General features: G+C 42.7%; 2 protein-coding genes across 3 annotated transcripts in view; one reads left to right on the forward strand and one right to left on the reverse strand.

Annotated features, from left to right (window-relative positions):
* Positions 1-16,216, reverse strand: part of ACOT13 (acyl-CoA thioesterase 13) — a 55,970-nt gene that overhangs the window by 35,556 nt on the left and 4,198 nt on the right. Inside the window, exon 2 of one of the 2 annotated variants that reach the window (XM_030212229.1) lies at positions 3,698-3,804. In XM_030212229.1, coding sequence (XP_030068089.1) covers positions 3,698-3,781 — 84 coding nt within the window. In that variant the 5' untranslated portion in view covers positions 3,782-3,804. Of the gene's footprint in view, positions 1-3,697; positions 3,821-16,216 lie in introns of both variants that reach the window. The other variant, XM_030212220.1, reaches the window with a different exon arrangement.
* The window catches only part of TDP2 (tyrosyl-DNA phosphodiesterase 2), an 87,495-nt gene continuing 81,838 nt past the window's right edge, over positions 10,560-16,216 (forward strand). Inside the window, exon 1 of the mRNA XM_030186419.1 lies at positions 10,560-10,614. Coding sequence (XP_030042279.1) covers positions 10,560-10,614 — 55 coding nt within the window. The remainder of the gene's footprint in view (positions 10,615-16,216) is intronic.

The following is a 16,216-nucleotide window of genomic DNA, read 5'->3' on the forward strand; positions in this document are numbered from 1 at the left end:
GATAGAGAACATACTGAGGAGTTTCCGGCAGCACATGACCACATATAGGGAGGCAAAAGGATTGCTCTCTATCTCCACCTGCTGGTAGATGGACACAACCCACCAGTCTATGGATTGATCAGCATGATGATATGTACCTTAATAATAAAGCAAACAAAACTCTCCAGAGAAATACAGATCAGTTACAGTGGAGGAGTAGCCTAATGGTTAGTGCAGTGGGCTGAGAACCAGGGGAACTGGGTTCAACTCTCACTGTAGCATCTTGTTTTCCTGGGCAAGTCAATGAACTCTCCACTGCCCCAGGTACAAAAATGGAGAGATCACCAGACAAGAATGTACCTACATATAATAAATGTATACCACTTTGGCTGTATCCTTTCCTTTCCTTTTAAAAGAGTGATTTAGGGCCAGATGCACTAAACCTTAATGACCCTCTAACAACCCTTTAACGAAGGAAATTCCTAACCGTTGCATGCATTAAAGGCCTTTTTCCAACGAAGCACGCAGCTAACGAAAACAGAATACAAAAGAGTAACTAGCATTGTAATGTGGGCGATTCGGGATGCACTAACACTACCGATGATCACACCAGATCATTTACCGCGACATATTAAAAGTATGGTCAGAGCAGTTGTAAAGGCCTGAGCTGTCATCTCCCCGCTGCCCCCTGCACCATAAAAATCAAAGCTGGCATCTTTAAACGGAAAGTGAGAAAAAAATAAATAAAAACACCACAAACAGTGGCTCCCCGTTTTCCCCTGCATAAAATATAAAAGCTTTCCAAACATAAAAAAAGGATTGGGAGGGGGCAAAGGCGCTCATCAGGAGCGTCCTGTATGGACGGCCTTGCCCCCCCCCCCCCCCAAGAGATCGCCGCTGTTCCCCGCTTCCGCCCTTTACTAAATTAAAACTGAAAATAAAAATCTAAACTTTTGCAGCGCCGGGCCCCCCTCCCTTCCTGTCTCGATCTTCTTTTCCCAACACTGCTCCGCCTCCCGCCATCCTCCGCCCCTGAGTACGTCGCCACCGTTCCCCCCCTCCGCTTTACCGGACGTGCAGCGCCTCTCACCTGTGTGTGAAGGCGCTGCACGGGATGAAACAACGGATCGTCGATCGCTTCTGCCTCCACCGACGTCTATCTCCTTTTTTCTGTGCCCGCCCTCCTCTGACGTAGGAAACTTACGTTTGGTTGATGCATCTAGTCCTCAGTTTTAGCCAAGAAGGTAGAGGCATAAAAGAACTACAGTGTCAGGTGTAGGTAGACTGCAGGATTTTCTTTGAAGATTGAACAGACCTGGAAAGGCTGGGCCTGCAGTCCTGCCACCTGCTGAGTGACTGAAGGACTTGCCCCAAGTGCTACCGCCAGGGAGACCTAGTTTGGGGATTGTTATTTTTAACCCACTCGGTTCCACAGTAGAACAGCATCTTGAGAAATCTTTCCCAAACAAACACCTTTAGCAGAGAATATGGAGACTGCAGTTCTGCTCTGCTCTGCTGCCACCATTGTATCGGCAAAAGACAAAATGGAAGGGACTATCCTCCAAATTTACACAATCGTCTATTTCCTTCAAGCAAGGGCCATTGCAGGGTGCCTCTGTGACTGGTGAAAAAGCATTATGGTTTTCTCCTGCTAAATCTGGATCTGCATGTACTTCAGGCTTCTCTTACCAAAGAGAAATAAGAAATCCTTTCAGAGAATAGGATGGGAAGTAAGAAAACAGGACATGAGCTGTCTAACCTCAAAGTCACAGGGAAGTGGGAACGGAGGAAGGCCAGACAAACCTCAGAAACGGTACAATTTAAATTTATTGCTTAAAATATGTATAAAAGTAACAAAATCAATGCTCAAAAAAACAATACGTATAAATCACAACACAATGAAATAAATATACTAAGGGTATACAGAAATATATGTTAAAAGTAATGTCAATATTCAAGATTCGACACGGCACGGTATGTGACGTGCCTGCCTCAGGAGTCTGATAATGAGTATGTCAAGGAACAATCAAGGTCAAAAGTGCCAAGTACCAGCGTATGTAGCTAAATTTCCCAAAAGCAACAGATTGGTGTGTGCTCATGGCTGAGAGCTCATTTTTAGGAGGAAATTTTATAAAGATCTGTCATGCATATGAAGGGGCTTTTATGGAATTCCCCCAGGAGTCATGCATTTAAAAGTGTGCATGGTGACCCATGCATACATGTATTCAGAGGTAGAGTTTTAGTGGTGTGTGGATGGAGTTGCAATTTACTTCTGTTTGTAAAATACATACAAATATTCACGTCTGCTCATGAGCAGGCATAATTTCTATAGATTCAGCCTCACACAATCTCTGCTGCTTTGCCACTAGTGTTTTGTGAAGATACAGAGGTGCCTACACGTCTTTTTAAAATAGGCTGGAAATCAGTACCCACCTGGCTTACTTAACAACCCATTATGAAATTACTCTCTGGTAATTTCATAAAGTCAGTCCCACACAGATGTGAGCATGCATGCAAGTAAATGGCCTGAAAATACTGACTGGTATAAAAGTACATGTTTTTGAAATGACAGTGCGTACTTTGTTAATAGGCGTTAACAGGGACAGTGTTTCAATGGAGCATGTACATTATAAGGCACTATAATTTATGTATCTACATTTAAAAAAAAATTAGCATGGCCATTTATACCAGCTTCAGGGCTGGCATAAATGTCAACATCTGCAATGTATGCACTGTCTAGGCCACTTATACTTGTATTTTATAAAAGACTTTTAGGTGCAATATAAAAGTCTGCTTGAATGGACGCCTACTTTGAAGACTAAAAGTCTTTTTTTTTTTACTAAACTGATTTAAGTGCTTAGCATGTGGTTAGAAAGTGAAAGGTGGCTAGCGCAAAACCACAGTAACAAGTTACGCATTAATTTTGCATATTCCAGTGCTATCTGGGGTGCCAAAAGGTATAGTGCAAAAGTGGGTAGAATATAGATGAAGAAAGAGCGTGCCCAAGATTTGGTGTTAGCATGCTAACTGCTAAGTCTGAAGTTGACGCAGAGGCATTTAGCACCTCCTAATTGCAATGTCAGCGTGCAACTGAATAACCAACATGGGAATGCTCCCACACACTGGCACACTATTTTTGCTGTTAGTACATGCTACTTTTGAGCGCTAAGCCATGTTAACAGTAAATCATTCCTAAAGCTGGTATAAATGTCCATGCCAAAATCTCACAAATATGCACCTAAATTATAGTATTTTTTTTAAGCTATATACTTCCATACTCCACTCCTATGCATGCCCACTGTCAAAGTACACACTATCAATTCAAAATATGTACCTTTGTACCAGTTGGAATTTTATAAGAGGCCATTTAATGTATATGTGCCTAAAACACTACCAAGGTGGGCGCATACTTTACTGCTTAGTGTACAGGCCTCTCATAACATTACCGATACACTTTTTCTGTCAAATTCATTAAATGGAACAGAATTCTCTAATCCAAAATAATCTGTTATCAGCCGATAATTAAGTTGATTGTAAAACCATTGAAACAAATATTCAAAAATATACTGCATTTCTTTCTGATGGGTTTCCTTAATTTGTGAAAAATGATTTAAGGAAAACTTGCTCAATCCAACTACATTTCAAGCTGTAGAATAAATTAAATGACTCCTGTGAAGCCAGTGAAAATGTTATTAATATTTTATTTCTTGTTCCACACCTTATTAGAAACTTGATCAAAACCAGGACGGCCCATCATGGCTTTCATTATTTGCCGCAAGTGGTCTAAGGACAGTGTGCTCATGTTGCTCTGATAGCTGAATTATCCTGGAGCTGAATTATCCTGGAACAGAAAACAGAGTAAGAATGGGAAGATTAAAAGATGGTTACGGATTGAAAAACATACGCTCCTGCTTTCCTCAGGTTATGTTTATGTTTGTTTATGCTTATTCAGTATTTGATATACCGCCTTTCAAGCAAAGTCAAAGCAGTTTACAAATGCAAATAAAGAAATAATAAAAAAGAACTACAATTATATGATAGGACAGAGGAAAATAGAGGAGAGGGGGAAGAGGGAGGATAAAAAGGTAGCAAGGGGAAGTTTGATGGACACTGCTGACCAGAAGGACTAGGAACCTCCATGGAAGGCCAATGAGAATATCTGAAGTAAGACTGCTCAGTCTGAACATCAGAGGATAAGGAATTTCAGAGTGCAATAGAGAAAAAAATGCAGAGTGACAGGTAGATTTGAGCCTCGCGCAATATACAGGTGGGAGGCTATGACGCTGCCCAGAAGACCATAATGCCCATGGGGGAGTTTATGGGAAGACAGTTAGAAAGGGAACCCTGAATGTAGGACTTTGTGAGTCAGTGCAAATATTATTTACATTGTCAGGGAGAACAGCTAAGGGCAGGAAAAAATTGCTCAAAAGAAAATTCTGACGATACGAGCTGAGGGGAGGGAAGAACACCATGTTCTCTCTGCTCTGTGGAGGAAAAAACTGTGCGCAAGCATGACAGATGCTTCCAAATGCATTTCTGCGCTGGGCTCCATCAAATGACAAATCACCCCATATTTGAAATTACGTTCTGCTTGCCTTCTGAGAAACCAGCAAACACCTCTAATGCCACTGAGCAGGCGGAGGGGTGTGGGTGTGCGCTCTTAGAAAACACCCACAGACCCAAAACACAAATCAGAACATGGACGGTGCAAGTGTTTTTTTTTTTTTTTTTTTGGGGGGGGGGGGGCAGGGGACAATGCTCCCCCAACCACTTCACAGTGACTTGTCCTCCCCCAACAAACGGGCCCAGCAACAAGTTTGATTAAAATAATTCTTACCAGACAGAGGGTATGCTGCTTGCTGTGCACAGTGCACTTCTGTAGCAACGATGTAGCACGACCAGCTGAGCTGTGAGCAGCAGCGCTGCTGAGGTGAACCAGCCCACGGGCACACAAATCTCTTGCCTGCGCAGTGCAGCACGAGGAGGCAGGGCTACCACACACCACGCATGCACCAATATCAGGTGACAGCTGGTGTGTTTGAGCATGCGTGCCTCCAGCCTCCTGCTGCAATTTGGGAGGGGGGGGGGGAACTCTGTCCCTGCTGACAGCTGAACAACCGGCTCGCAAAATTCTTCAAAAATTAACAACTGGCTCCAGCACACCACTGGTTCTAACCCTGCTTGTTCCTGCCCTGTCTGTCCTCAGCTTCAGTTCCTCCACTGCTTATTCCAGCCCTGCCTATCTACAGCTTCAACTCCAGTCCTGTTATTCCAGTTCTGCTTATTCCAGCCCTACCTACTTACAGCTTCAGTTCCAATCCTGTTTGTACCAGCCCTGTCTGTTTTCAGCCTCATTCCCTTTGGGTAGTTCACCTGCTGCTGCCAGTTGCCGGCAGTGGCCCAAGGGCCCACTACTCCTGACACCGTGACAGTCTGTACCACAAATTTTTGATGGTAATCCGGTACAACTAATACTAGAGCGGTAGCTAATGTAGTCTTTAATTTTTAGAAGGCTGCTTCACACTCTGGCAACTAGGCAATGATTTGGGGCACTCTCTTTTCAGTCAGGTCAGTCAGGGGCTTGGCTATGATGTTATAGTAAGGCACAAACTTTCTGTAACACCCTGCTGTCCCAAGGAAGGCCAATACTTGCCTTTTGGTTTGAGGAGTGGGCCAATTTTGTATAGATTCTATCTTAGCTGGCTCAGGCTTTAGCTGTCCACCTCCCACTCTGTGCCCTAAATAATGGACTTCTGCCATTCCCAACTGACATTTGCTGGGCTTGATTATCAGGCGGGCCTCCCGGATCTGGTCTAATACTCCACTTAAATGGATCAGGTAGTCATCCCAAGTCTGACTGTACACAGCAATGTCATCAAGATAAGCTCTAGCATGCTCCTTGAATATATCTAACAGAAGATTGACCAAGCATTGGAACGTACCAGGGGCATTTTTCATTCCAAAAGGCATCACAGTAAATTCATCACAGCCAAATGGGGTAATGTTGATCGCTCTTGAGCAGCAACTGTTAAGGGGATCTGCCAATACCCTCATTTAAGGTCCATTGTGGTCAGGTACTGGGCCCCAGCTAAGTGGTCTAGCAACTTGTCCATCCGGGGTATCGGACAGGTGTCAGATACAGTACATTCAATAAGAAGAGGGTTGTACCATCTTTCTTAGGAACAAGAACTAGAGGAGAAGCCCAGGTACTATGAGACTTCTTTATAACACCTAAGGCTAGCATCTCAATCTCCTGCTTCATTTGCTTCTCCACCTCAGCAGATATTCAGTGGGCACTCTGCTTCAGTGGTTTAAGTGCACCAGTGTCTACACTGTGATTAGGAAAATGAGTAATTCCTGGTTTAGTAGAAAACACATCAGCATATGTTTGCAGTACTGCTTCTAGCTGCTATTTCTAAGTGGGAGTTAACTGCTCTCCCACTACAACTTGTTGTGCAGATCCCTCTGGTAATATCTCTGCTAAGAGGTCAGGTATGGGTTCACTATCCTGACACTCTTCTGGTGGACTGCATACAGCTAGCACCATGACTGTGTGATCCGCATAGGCCTTTAACATATTTACATGAAAGGTATGCTGCTTTCTGTCTCGAGAGTCCACAGATATAACATAGTTTGTATCATTTAGGCACTGTATGATCTTGTAAGGTCCTGCCCAGTTAGCCTGAAGTTTATTCTGACGCACTGGGACTAAAACAAATACCTGCTGGCCCTCATTAAACCCTCTATTTCGGCTTTATGATCATACCAGGTCTTTTGCTTAGTCTGGGCTGCCTGCAAATTATCTCTAACAAAGGTCTTCTAATCTCTGCCATGTATTAACTACATATTCAATTACAGGGGTATCAGAGTTGTCAACCTTTCCTTCTCAATGTTCTCTTATTAGGTCAAGGGGCCCCTCTCACCATCCAGCCACAAAGCAGCTCAAATGGGGAGAACTCGGTAGACTCCTGGGGTACTTCTCTGTATGCAAACAGTAGGTAGGGAACGTAGTTTTTCCAGTCCCGGTCTCCCGACTCCACAAAAGTCTTTAACATATGTTTTAAAGTCCCATTAAATCTCTCCATTAACCCATTAGTTTCAGGGTGATATGGGATGGTACGGACAGATTTCACTCTACAGTGTGTCCACAGGTTTTGGATCGGCTCAGACATAAACTGTACCCCTTGGTCTGAGAGTATTTCTTGTGGATATCCTACCAGGGAAAATATTTCTAGCAGGGCAGTGGCAACTTTCTCTGCTTCTATTGAGGATAATGCTACTGCTTCAGGATATCTGGTAGCAAAGTCCACCACTGTCAGTATATATCTTTTCCCAGTCTGGCTAAGGCCAGCTAGAGGCCACATTATATCCACAGCTACCCTCTCAAATGGCTCACTGATAATGGGTAAAGGTTTCAGGGGTGCACGAGGGTGATCTTGGGGTTTACCTACTCTCTGGCAAGCATCACAGGTTCAACAATTGTCAGCTAAGGCTCACGATACTCCCGGCCAATAAACAGGTTCTGTGTCAATCAAGTGTGTGTGTGTGTCACCCCCTGATGTCCTGCTAGGGAAATGTCATGTGCAATCTGCAGGACCTGTTCTCTGTATGCTTTGGGCACTATAAGCTGTTTGCTTGCTGTCCAGGGCCTGTTAGGATCAATGGGATCAGTCTCTCTATACAGCAAGCCCCCTTTCCATAGGATATGGTCTTTACGAGTCTCATCAGTTGGCTGACCAGACCTCTGCCACAGGGCTTCCAGGTCAGGGTCAGAGTGTTGTGCTTCCTGAAAAGAATATCTCTTTCCTATATCAGAATCCATAACTGGAAGGGTCTCTGCTGATGACTCTTGTCAATTCAGGGTCAACAGTCTGATCAGTAGATATATCAGATAAGTCAGTCTGTCCCATACTCACGGTCCTGGTCACTTCAGGAACTGGTTCTGCTGGGAGCACTGGAGTGCCTCTTCCTGACACTTGGTGAGCTGGTTCCACCTGGACTGGCTCAGGACATGGAACTGGAAAGGTGGTCTCCACTGATTCCGCTTGTTGGGTCGACTGTGCCTGACTACGGGTCACCATGGCGGAAATGCTGATTCCACTATCAAGGGTAATGTTCATTGGACCTATGTCTGTCACATGCAGCATTGGTACCGGCATGTTCTTCATTATTCCTACTTCTCTGTACCCAGGCTTGGTACCCCAATCCAAGTATACTCGTGGAATACATAGTCTCTCTGGATCTATTGGCTAACACTATATCTGCAGTGCGCCCTGGAAGAATTGCACCTTCCGGCACCAGCTCTGGTCATAACAAAGTCAAGCTAGAGCCAGTGTCCATGAGCCCAGCTACCTGGGTCTGATTCACAGTTACTGGAGTGCTATAGTGTTGTGGAAACCCATCTGCTTCCTTGTTTAATGAATGACCAGTAGCTTTCTGTGCTGCAGCTGCTGAGTAGGCCTCCACCGTGGGAATGGAAGTACCCACAAAAGCTGCCAGATTTGATGCAGGAACTGGATTGTTCTTTAGTGCAGGCTTGGGGTTATCTGGGCAATCCTCTTTGAAATGTCCTGTACGACCACACTGGTAACAAGGACTTTTATGCCTAAAGTCTTTAGGGGTTTGGGGAACACTGGAGGGTTTGCTGACTGTCTCTGAGGCTGCAGGAATACTTAGCTTAGGACCCTGGTTGCCCTTAGATCCCGGCTGTTACAGATACGGATGGCTTCTCTTTGCCAATCAAAGATGGTTACCCACAAAGATGTCAGCCAAATCAGCCTCCTTCTCTGAAATACATGGCTGGTGATCTTGGACATGTTCCCTCACCTCTGGATGACAACGCTGCAGTGAGCTTGCCTCCCAGATAGCGTACCCAGTCTTTCTTGGGAATCTCAATGAGGTGGCAAATTTTCTCAAAGGCAAGTTAGGTATCCATCAGTGTCCCCTCGGGTATCAACAAACTGCGCAAACAAGTTGGCCCTGAACCGGGCTGTGGATCCTGCCTCTGACCTCGGCGCAGAGATTAGGCTGGAGCTTTGGACATGAGCCATTTCCATCTCCAACTTCATATTCTGCAGTTGGAATTCACACTCTTCCTGCCGCTGTCACTCTTCCCGTTCCTCTCGCTGCTGTTGGTCTAGCCGCTGTCACTCTACCATGCAGATCTGCCGGATTCAGCTGGCGTGGCATCTGGCATTGCAAACTCACGGGCCTCTGCCCACAAGGAGTCTGGTCTCCCCCCAGGAGAACTCTGCACAGGCAGGTCCTGCAGCTGCTCCTCACTGAGGCCATCTGATTGCTGTTGTGTTAGGTCAGCCTGGTACCACTCCAGTGCTGCCCGAGCCTGAGCTACCAGATAATACCAGAAAACATTAGGTACTCCCAGCCTCAACCTTCCAAGGATCTCGATAGAAAAGGACGAGGCAAGCGAGGGTGTTTATTATGCCAAAGAATTATTCAAACGGCTTTGTAGGCCAGAGAAAAAATTGAGATAGCCCTCAGGGAATGACCTGAAAAAGGTACATCAACGGAGAAGAATATTCACTTTCAAAGCAGAAATAAGCCCAAAACCACGAGGCTCAGAGCGGAGCCCAGCAATCCAGATCCCTATGAATGTCTTTCAGTAAGGGGGGATAGTTTGCAGTGAACAAACCAGAAAAGAGAGGTGTGATAACAACTCCCAAGTATTTAAGCCCTTAGGAACCCAACGAAATGGAAATTTATCTTCGAGAGAAATCAGTAAGGTAGAAGGCAGTCAGCATAACCTCCCTCTTGTGCATATTCAACTTGAACCCCACACCTTCGAGTACACATTAGGAGCGTGGAGAAGATTAGGAAATGAAAACAATGGTTTGCTCAAAGAAAGTAAAATGTCATCAGCAAACAAGGAACACTTTATATCACGACCTCCCATCATGACACCAGAAACATTAGGGAACTCATTAGGTTGAATGAGTGATCAAACAAAGGAGTAGCTCATCATTAGTTGAGGCTTTTCCGCCCTTAAAAGAACATTACACCACTGCTATGATAATTGTATGGATATCTTTTTGGATGATGAGATAATATATGCGATATTCTATTAGCTCTGAGTTGGTGTTTAAATTATTGTTCTGCACCCATATTCATGCAGGGAAGTGCTGGTTGTTATATGTTTTTGTGCTCTTTAAGTAGAATGTGACTATAAATGTAGTTCTCTTGTGATAGGCTCTTCCTGAGCACCTGTTCCTGTTCCCTATGCCTTGTGGGACTTTTTCTATGTGTATGATGGGCTGTAGCCCACCCTTCTGCCTTTTTGGGGGGTGAGTGTGTGTCCTTACAGCATGGTTTTCTAAGAACTGTAAACTGACTTTTACTGTATTTGATGCATACTCCCCTTCAAGCTACTCTAAAATAACCAAGTTTCTACCCAGTTTAAAAGTATTCACACATTACTCTCTCAGCTTGGTGCTGAGATCTCTCGGCTCCCCTGGTACACAGGGTGAGCTGTAGAGAACAGACTCCCGGTTCTGCAAGCACAGACTCTTGTCCAGCACATCTAATATGAATCCTGTTTACTACAGGTGCGTTAGGTTTTTAACATGCCTACAATTAGCACACGCACTAATCGTGTAGGCGCCTATAGGGATATTATAGGTACGTAAACGGTTAACGCGCGCATTAAAGACGCTAACAAGCCTATAACATGACTTAGTAAACAGGGTCTATAAGCTATTTTCCTCTGTTTGAATTTGCATTAAAGAAGATTTTGGTTTGTGTTCTGAGTCTTCACTGTGATGTTCTATACTTTGGTTATCTGCAGGCTAATCTCCTGAGTAGAGAGAGCAGAACATTTTTTTCTGTTGTATGACTGATGCTCTTCTATTTTGATTATGGAGCTCTTTCTGCCTTTGGTTTTCAGTCTGTAAACCACCCTGGCCTGCTCATCAGAGAGAGAAGTATAGTAAATATAAAAAATATAAACATTCTTTTTTTGTAGTCAATAAATCAGCACCTGATCTGACCATATTAGTTGCAGATGATAAACAAGCATCAATAATCTCCTGACCAGCTTATCTAGAGAGAAAATTATATCTATCAAATGTCCTCCAACATGAGAGCTCCCTATATTTATTACTTTCAAATGCAAACTATCTAAAAAAGTAATGACATCTGGATTCTCTGTATTGTTCATGTGGAGATTAAAATCTCCAGCCACTGAAACTGAAGAGAACAAAGTAAATCAATGTCTGTAATTCCTGTACAATCTGTCCATTTTCCTGAAGGTCTATAAATTACTAATAATCCTAATCCAACCATTTATGGGTCTATCCTCACCTTCAGCAATAGACTCCCCAATCCCAGGCACAGAACTGTTAGCAGTTCCACCTCTAATATCTTAATAACATTACTGCTATGCCCCCACCTCTTCTTCTCCTTTGTGTAACAGAATGGACAGAATATCCTGGAGGACAAATCTGTACTAAGAGCTTACCACTTTCAGTAACCAAGTCTCTGTTATTATGGCTAAAGCCATAATGATTATCCCTATAATACTCTTAATTATATATATCTTGTTACAGACTGATCTTGGGTTGATATAATATGCTGAAATCGGTACCAAGCCTAGGTGTGGACCTGAGCCCAAAGTGGGTGCCCCCACCCTCCCCCATACAAAATGAAAGGGTACAAAAACTGTTCCCAGTTCACTTTCTTCTCTCACTAAGAGTCGTGAAGTGGGAGGGGACCCAAAGAGCCAGTCAAAAAGGCGCAACTATAGTTAGAATGGTCAGGATACAGATTACTTGCACTGTAAACCATATATACGTAAATCTAACATACTTCTCACATATTTGTCACGGACATGAGGAGTAGCCTAATAGTTAAAGCAAGGGGCTGAGAAGCAGAGAAGCAGAGAATCAGGGGTCAAATCCCAATGTGACTTCTTGTGATCTTGGGCAAGTCACTTGTGGCATGATTCTGTAAACGGCATGCAAATATTACTCTCTGTATTAAGTATATAATTACATGGTTACTCTTTAATGTTCTAAATATGCTCTCAAACATTTGAAAATAGTTTATCTCAGCATATTTAATATATATCTAACCATCAAACTGCAAGCCTCAAGTTTTGTTTTTGATTATTGGCACCATATATACGTAGAGTAACAGTGATAATACAATTAACATTACTCATTACATACATTACACTTTACATAGAGGATCTAATGAAAAATATACTAATCATCTACACTACCTACTTACAATGTTTACTGCATATTTTTATACGCTTAGTTCAAATAATCCTTTCAGACAACATAGCTCATTTTGCTTTATAATTCATCTATTAACCAAAAAAACAAAAAGGCACACAACTGCTTACAAAACAGTAGATAAAAAACAACAAAGCAGTGGAATCAAACTGCATTTATTTGGAATAATACCCGACGGGGCCACGTTTCGCTCAGGCTGTGTCAGGGGTACAAACTATCAAAAGTGTATATAAGTATATCATATACACTAGTACTGAGATGAGAACAGTTATTCCAAAAATCTAGTTCCACTTTTCTGCTATTTCCAACTGAACTGATATGCATTAGGATTGCTAGCTTCTATGAGACCCAATCCTAATGCATATCAGATCAGTTGAAAGTAGCAGAAAAGTGGAACTAGATTTTTGGAATAACTGTTCTCATCTCAGTACTAGTGTATATGATATACTTATATACACTTTTGATAGTTTGTACCCCTGACGCAGCCTGAGGGCGAAACGTGGCCACGTTGGGTATTATTCCAAATAAATGCATTTGATTCCACTGCTTTGTTGTAATTGATCTATTATACTGCTTTGTTACTGATAAAAGAATAATGGTTATATCAGTCTTAATCATCTTAATATTATACTTCCATGGTCCTGTGTTGTGTCTAGCTTGCAGGAATCTTGCAATGGCACACACAAAGTTAATTATTGTTCTTACGGTTTGTTATCTGTGTTAAGCATGCATAACCCTTTATTTACAGGTTCAACTTACATTTTCATTTTTAATGTCCCCAGTTTTGCTGTCCTTTGCATCCATTACTCTTCCTATCCAATCATAATGTCTCAACACCCAATATTAAGGGACTAAACAATCCTTTCAAGAGACAGAAATTTTGGTGCTGCATTACTAAATTCTCCCCAGATATAATCTTTTTTTCAGGAAACACACTTAAATTCCAATCACACAATTCTTCATAAACACAAAAACTACACTCTTGAAGCTGCTTCCCCAGCCTCGCACAAAAAAATGGCACTGCCATCTTCTACAAAAATTCACTTCCTTTACAGATTAAATCTACTATAACAGATACAAATGGGAGATGGATATGTCTGCTTACCACACTGTTCAACTCCCCTTTTCTATTTTGTAACATTTATGCTCCCAGTAATGATAACCCGACCTTCTTTTCTGAAATTATGAATACTCTTCTCCAATTTCCTGATACACCTATAATAACTGGAGGCGACTTTAATCTCACTTTAAATCCGATTCTAGATAGAAAATCTTGTTGTCCGGCTCCTACTTCCAAAAGTAGACAAACAGTTCTAAATCTCATGTCTGCTCTCAATTTATCTGATGTCTGGATACTTTTTCACTCTTCCACAATTGACTACACATTTCACTCTATACCACATAATAAACACTCACAAATTAATTTTTTCATAATCCCCAACCCTGTCTTCAATTAGCCTCCAATTCCAGTCAGTGTACTGCCAACAGTGATCTCAGACCATGCACCTATCCAACTCCAATTCATTCCGACTGAAACCCCAAAGCCCAGGCCACAATTTGATCCAAAATTCATTAATGACTCAGAATTCTTAGAAATGGTTAAAAATATATACTTGAATATACTCAATTCAACAAAATTGAAGACACCTCTTTAGCTTCCTGGTGGGATGCCCTCAAAGCTTTCATCAAAGGGTCTATTTATTAGTTGCTAGTAAAAAAGGCCCGTTTCTCAAAGGCATGAAACGGGCGCTAGCAAGGTGATGACTTTCTGCCATTAATGTTTTAAATGGAAGTGTTAGGATAAATGTGCTTTGCACCGTTGACTTCACTCAGAGAAAATGACCCCTTCTCCTGACGCTGCCCTTCTTCCCATACCCGTCCCTCTGATTGGTCCCTGGATGTTGCGTACCTTTGCCTGAGACTCCTCCCTTCTTTCCATACAATTCCCTCTGATAGGTCCGTCGACATCGCGTACCGTTGCCGTCACTCACTGAAGATGACCCCTTCTCCCCTACACTCCTCCCTTCTTCCCATACAGTTCCATGTGATATATCCCTCGACGTCGTAACTGTGCACCATTGCCTTCACTCTCACTGTTCTGCCCTCGACGTCATCATGTTTTGACGTGAGAGTGGAGCATAGAGATATGTGACAGACTTACGAATGTTACGAACCCTTCACTGAAGCCACGGAGTGAACTTCAGAATGTTAGAGGTGCGTTTTATTATAGTAGATATGTCCTCCTGGCACAAACAACAGAAAGCAAAAATGAATTCACTCGAATTATAGATCCTTAGAGCTTCTTTTTGCAAAATCACCTACTAATAAAATTTTTCAGGAACTTAGTAAACTCCGCAATGACTATAATTCCATATTGAGTAAATTGTCTCATCATCAAATAGTCAACATAGGAGATAGATACTACTCCAAACAAAATAAGGCTGGACATCTCCTTGTAAATTACCTCAAAGGTAAGAGGCTTAAATCTAGGATTTTATCCCTTAAAGACCCTAATCATAACACTCCCATAGTAAAAGATGCTGAAATCTTAAACATTTTCAACAATTCTATAAACACTTATACTCTTCAGAATCTTCAGCCACTGCTCAAGATATTAAAAACTTCCTAGCTTCTCTTCCACACCCTACAATCAATAACATTCAGGCCAAACACTTAGAATCCCCAATAACTATCTCTGAAATTCAAGTTGTAATAAAAGCACTACCAATTCACAAAGCACCTGGGCCTGATGGCTTTAATAGTGAATACTACAAACGTTTTCATAAAGAATTATCCTCACTTTTACAGACCTTATTTTCTAAACTGCTATTAACAAAGTTGATGGTACTTTTCCTCTTGCACAAATTATTGTTATACCTAACCAGGAGAGGACCCCACTTCTGTTTCAAACTACAGGCCAGTTCTTTTGATAAACCTAGACAGCAAAATATATGAGGAGGTTTTGAGCCTGTCACCAAGGAGAGGGTCTCTCTGGCCCTTCGCAAATTTTCGCGTACGCACTGCAAGCTGGATTGCTGCCCGAACTACCTTCTGCAATCGGCGCCGCAATGTTTTGTTGATGACTTTACATCCTATTTGAGTACATGCTCCAACGCGGGCGCTTCCCTGTTGATCACGGCCATATTCTCCTGACACCCTATCCCGAAGGACCCGAAATGTGGCCTAGTATTATTAAACACTACCATCCTGTCGGCTACTATACTATTGCTTGTCAAAACTATGGAAGCTTGGTGAATTCTCAGCTTGCTGATTATTTAGACAAATTTTCGATTCTTCATGCCTCCCAGTCTGGATTTCGACGGTGCTAGTTACTCTCCTGTCCAACTTCAGGAAAGAGCTGTATTTTGGTAAAACATCTTACTTCTTCAGTTTGATATGTCAAGTGCGTTCGACATGGTTGACCACAATCTCCTCCTCATTTTACTAGCTGAAAATGGTGTTGGTAGTACCATCCTGGATTGGTTCCGGGAATTTCTGTTTTGCCGATCTTATCGGGTCAAAGTCCAGTCCTCTTTTTCACCTTCCTGGAAATCTTGCTGTGGGGTTCCTCAAGGCTCACCCCTTTTACCTACCTTGTTCAACATCATGCTGACGCCTCTAGCAATGGCCCTTCACAACCGTGGCCTGAATCCCTACATTTATGCTGACGATGTGACTATTTACATCCCCTTTCGGTCTTCCATTGCCGAAATCTCCGCGGAATTCAAGACAGTCTCGCCATCGTGGTCAATTGGGCTAACACATTCAATTTTAAACTTAATCAGGATAAAACGCAGTGCCTCATCCTCTCCTCCCAGTTCAAAAAGTCTATACCAGGCACGGTTACTGCGCAAAACTTCTCCATTCCTGTCGCTGCAAGTTTGAAACTCCTAGGGGTCATTCTAGATCCCCACTTGACTCTTGATCTACAAGTCTCGTCCATTGCGAAGTGAATGTTCCTGTCCATGAGGACCCTCAGGCGTATC

Source organism: Microcaecilia unicolor, chromosome 1, assembly GCF_901765095.1.
Source record: "Microcaecilia unicolor chromosome 1, aMicUni1.1, whole genome shotgun sequence".
Taxonomy (NCBI): Eukaryota; Metazoa; Chordata; class Amphibia; order Gymnophiona; family Siphonopidae; genus Microcaecilia; species Microcaecilia unicolor.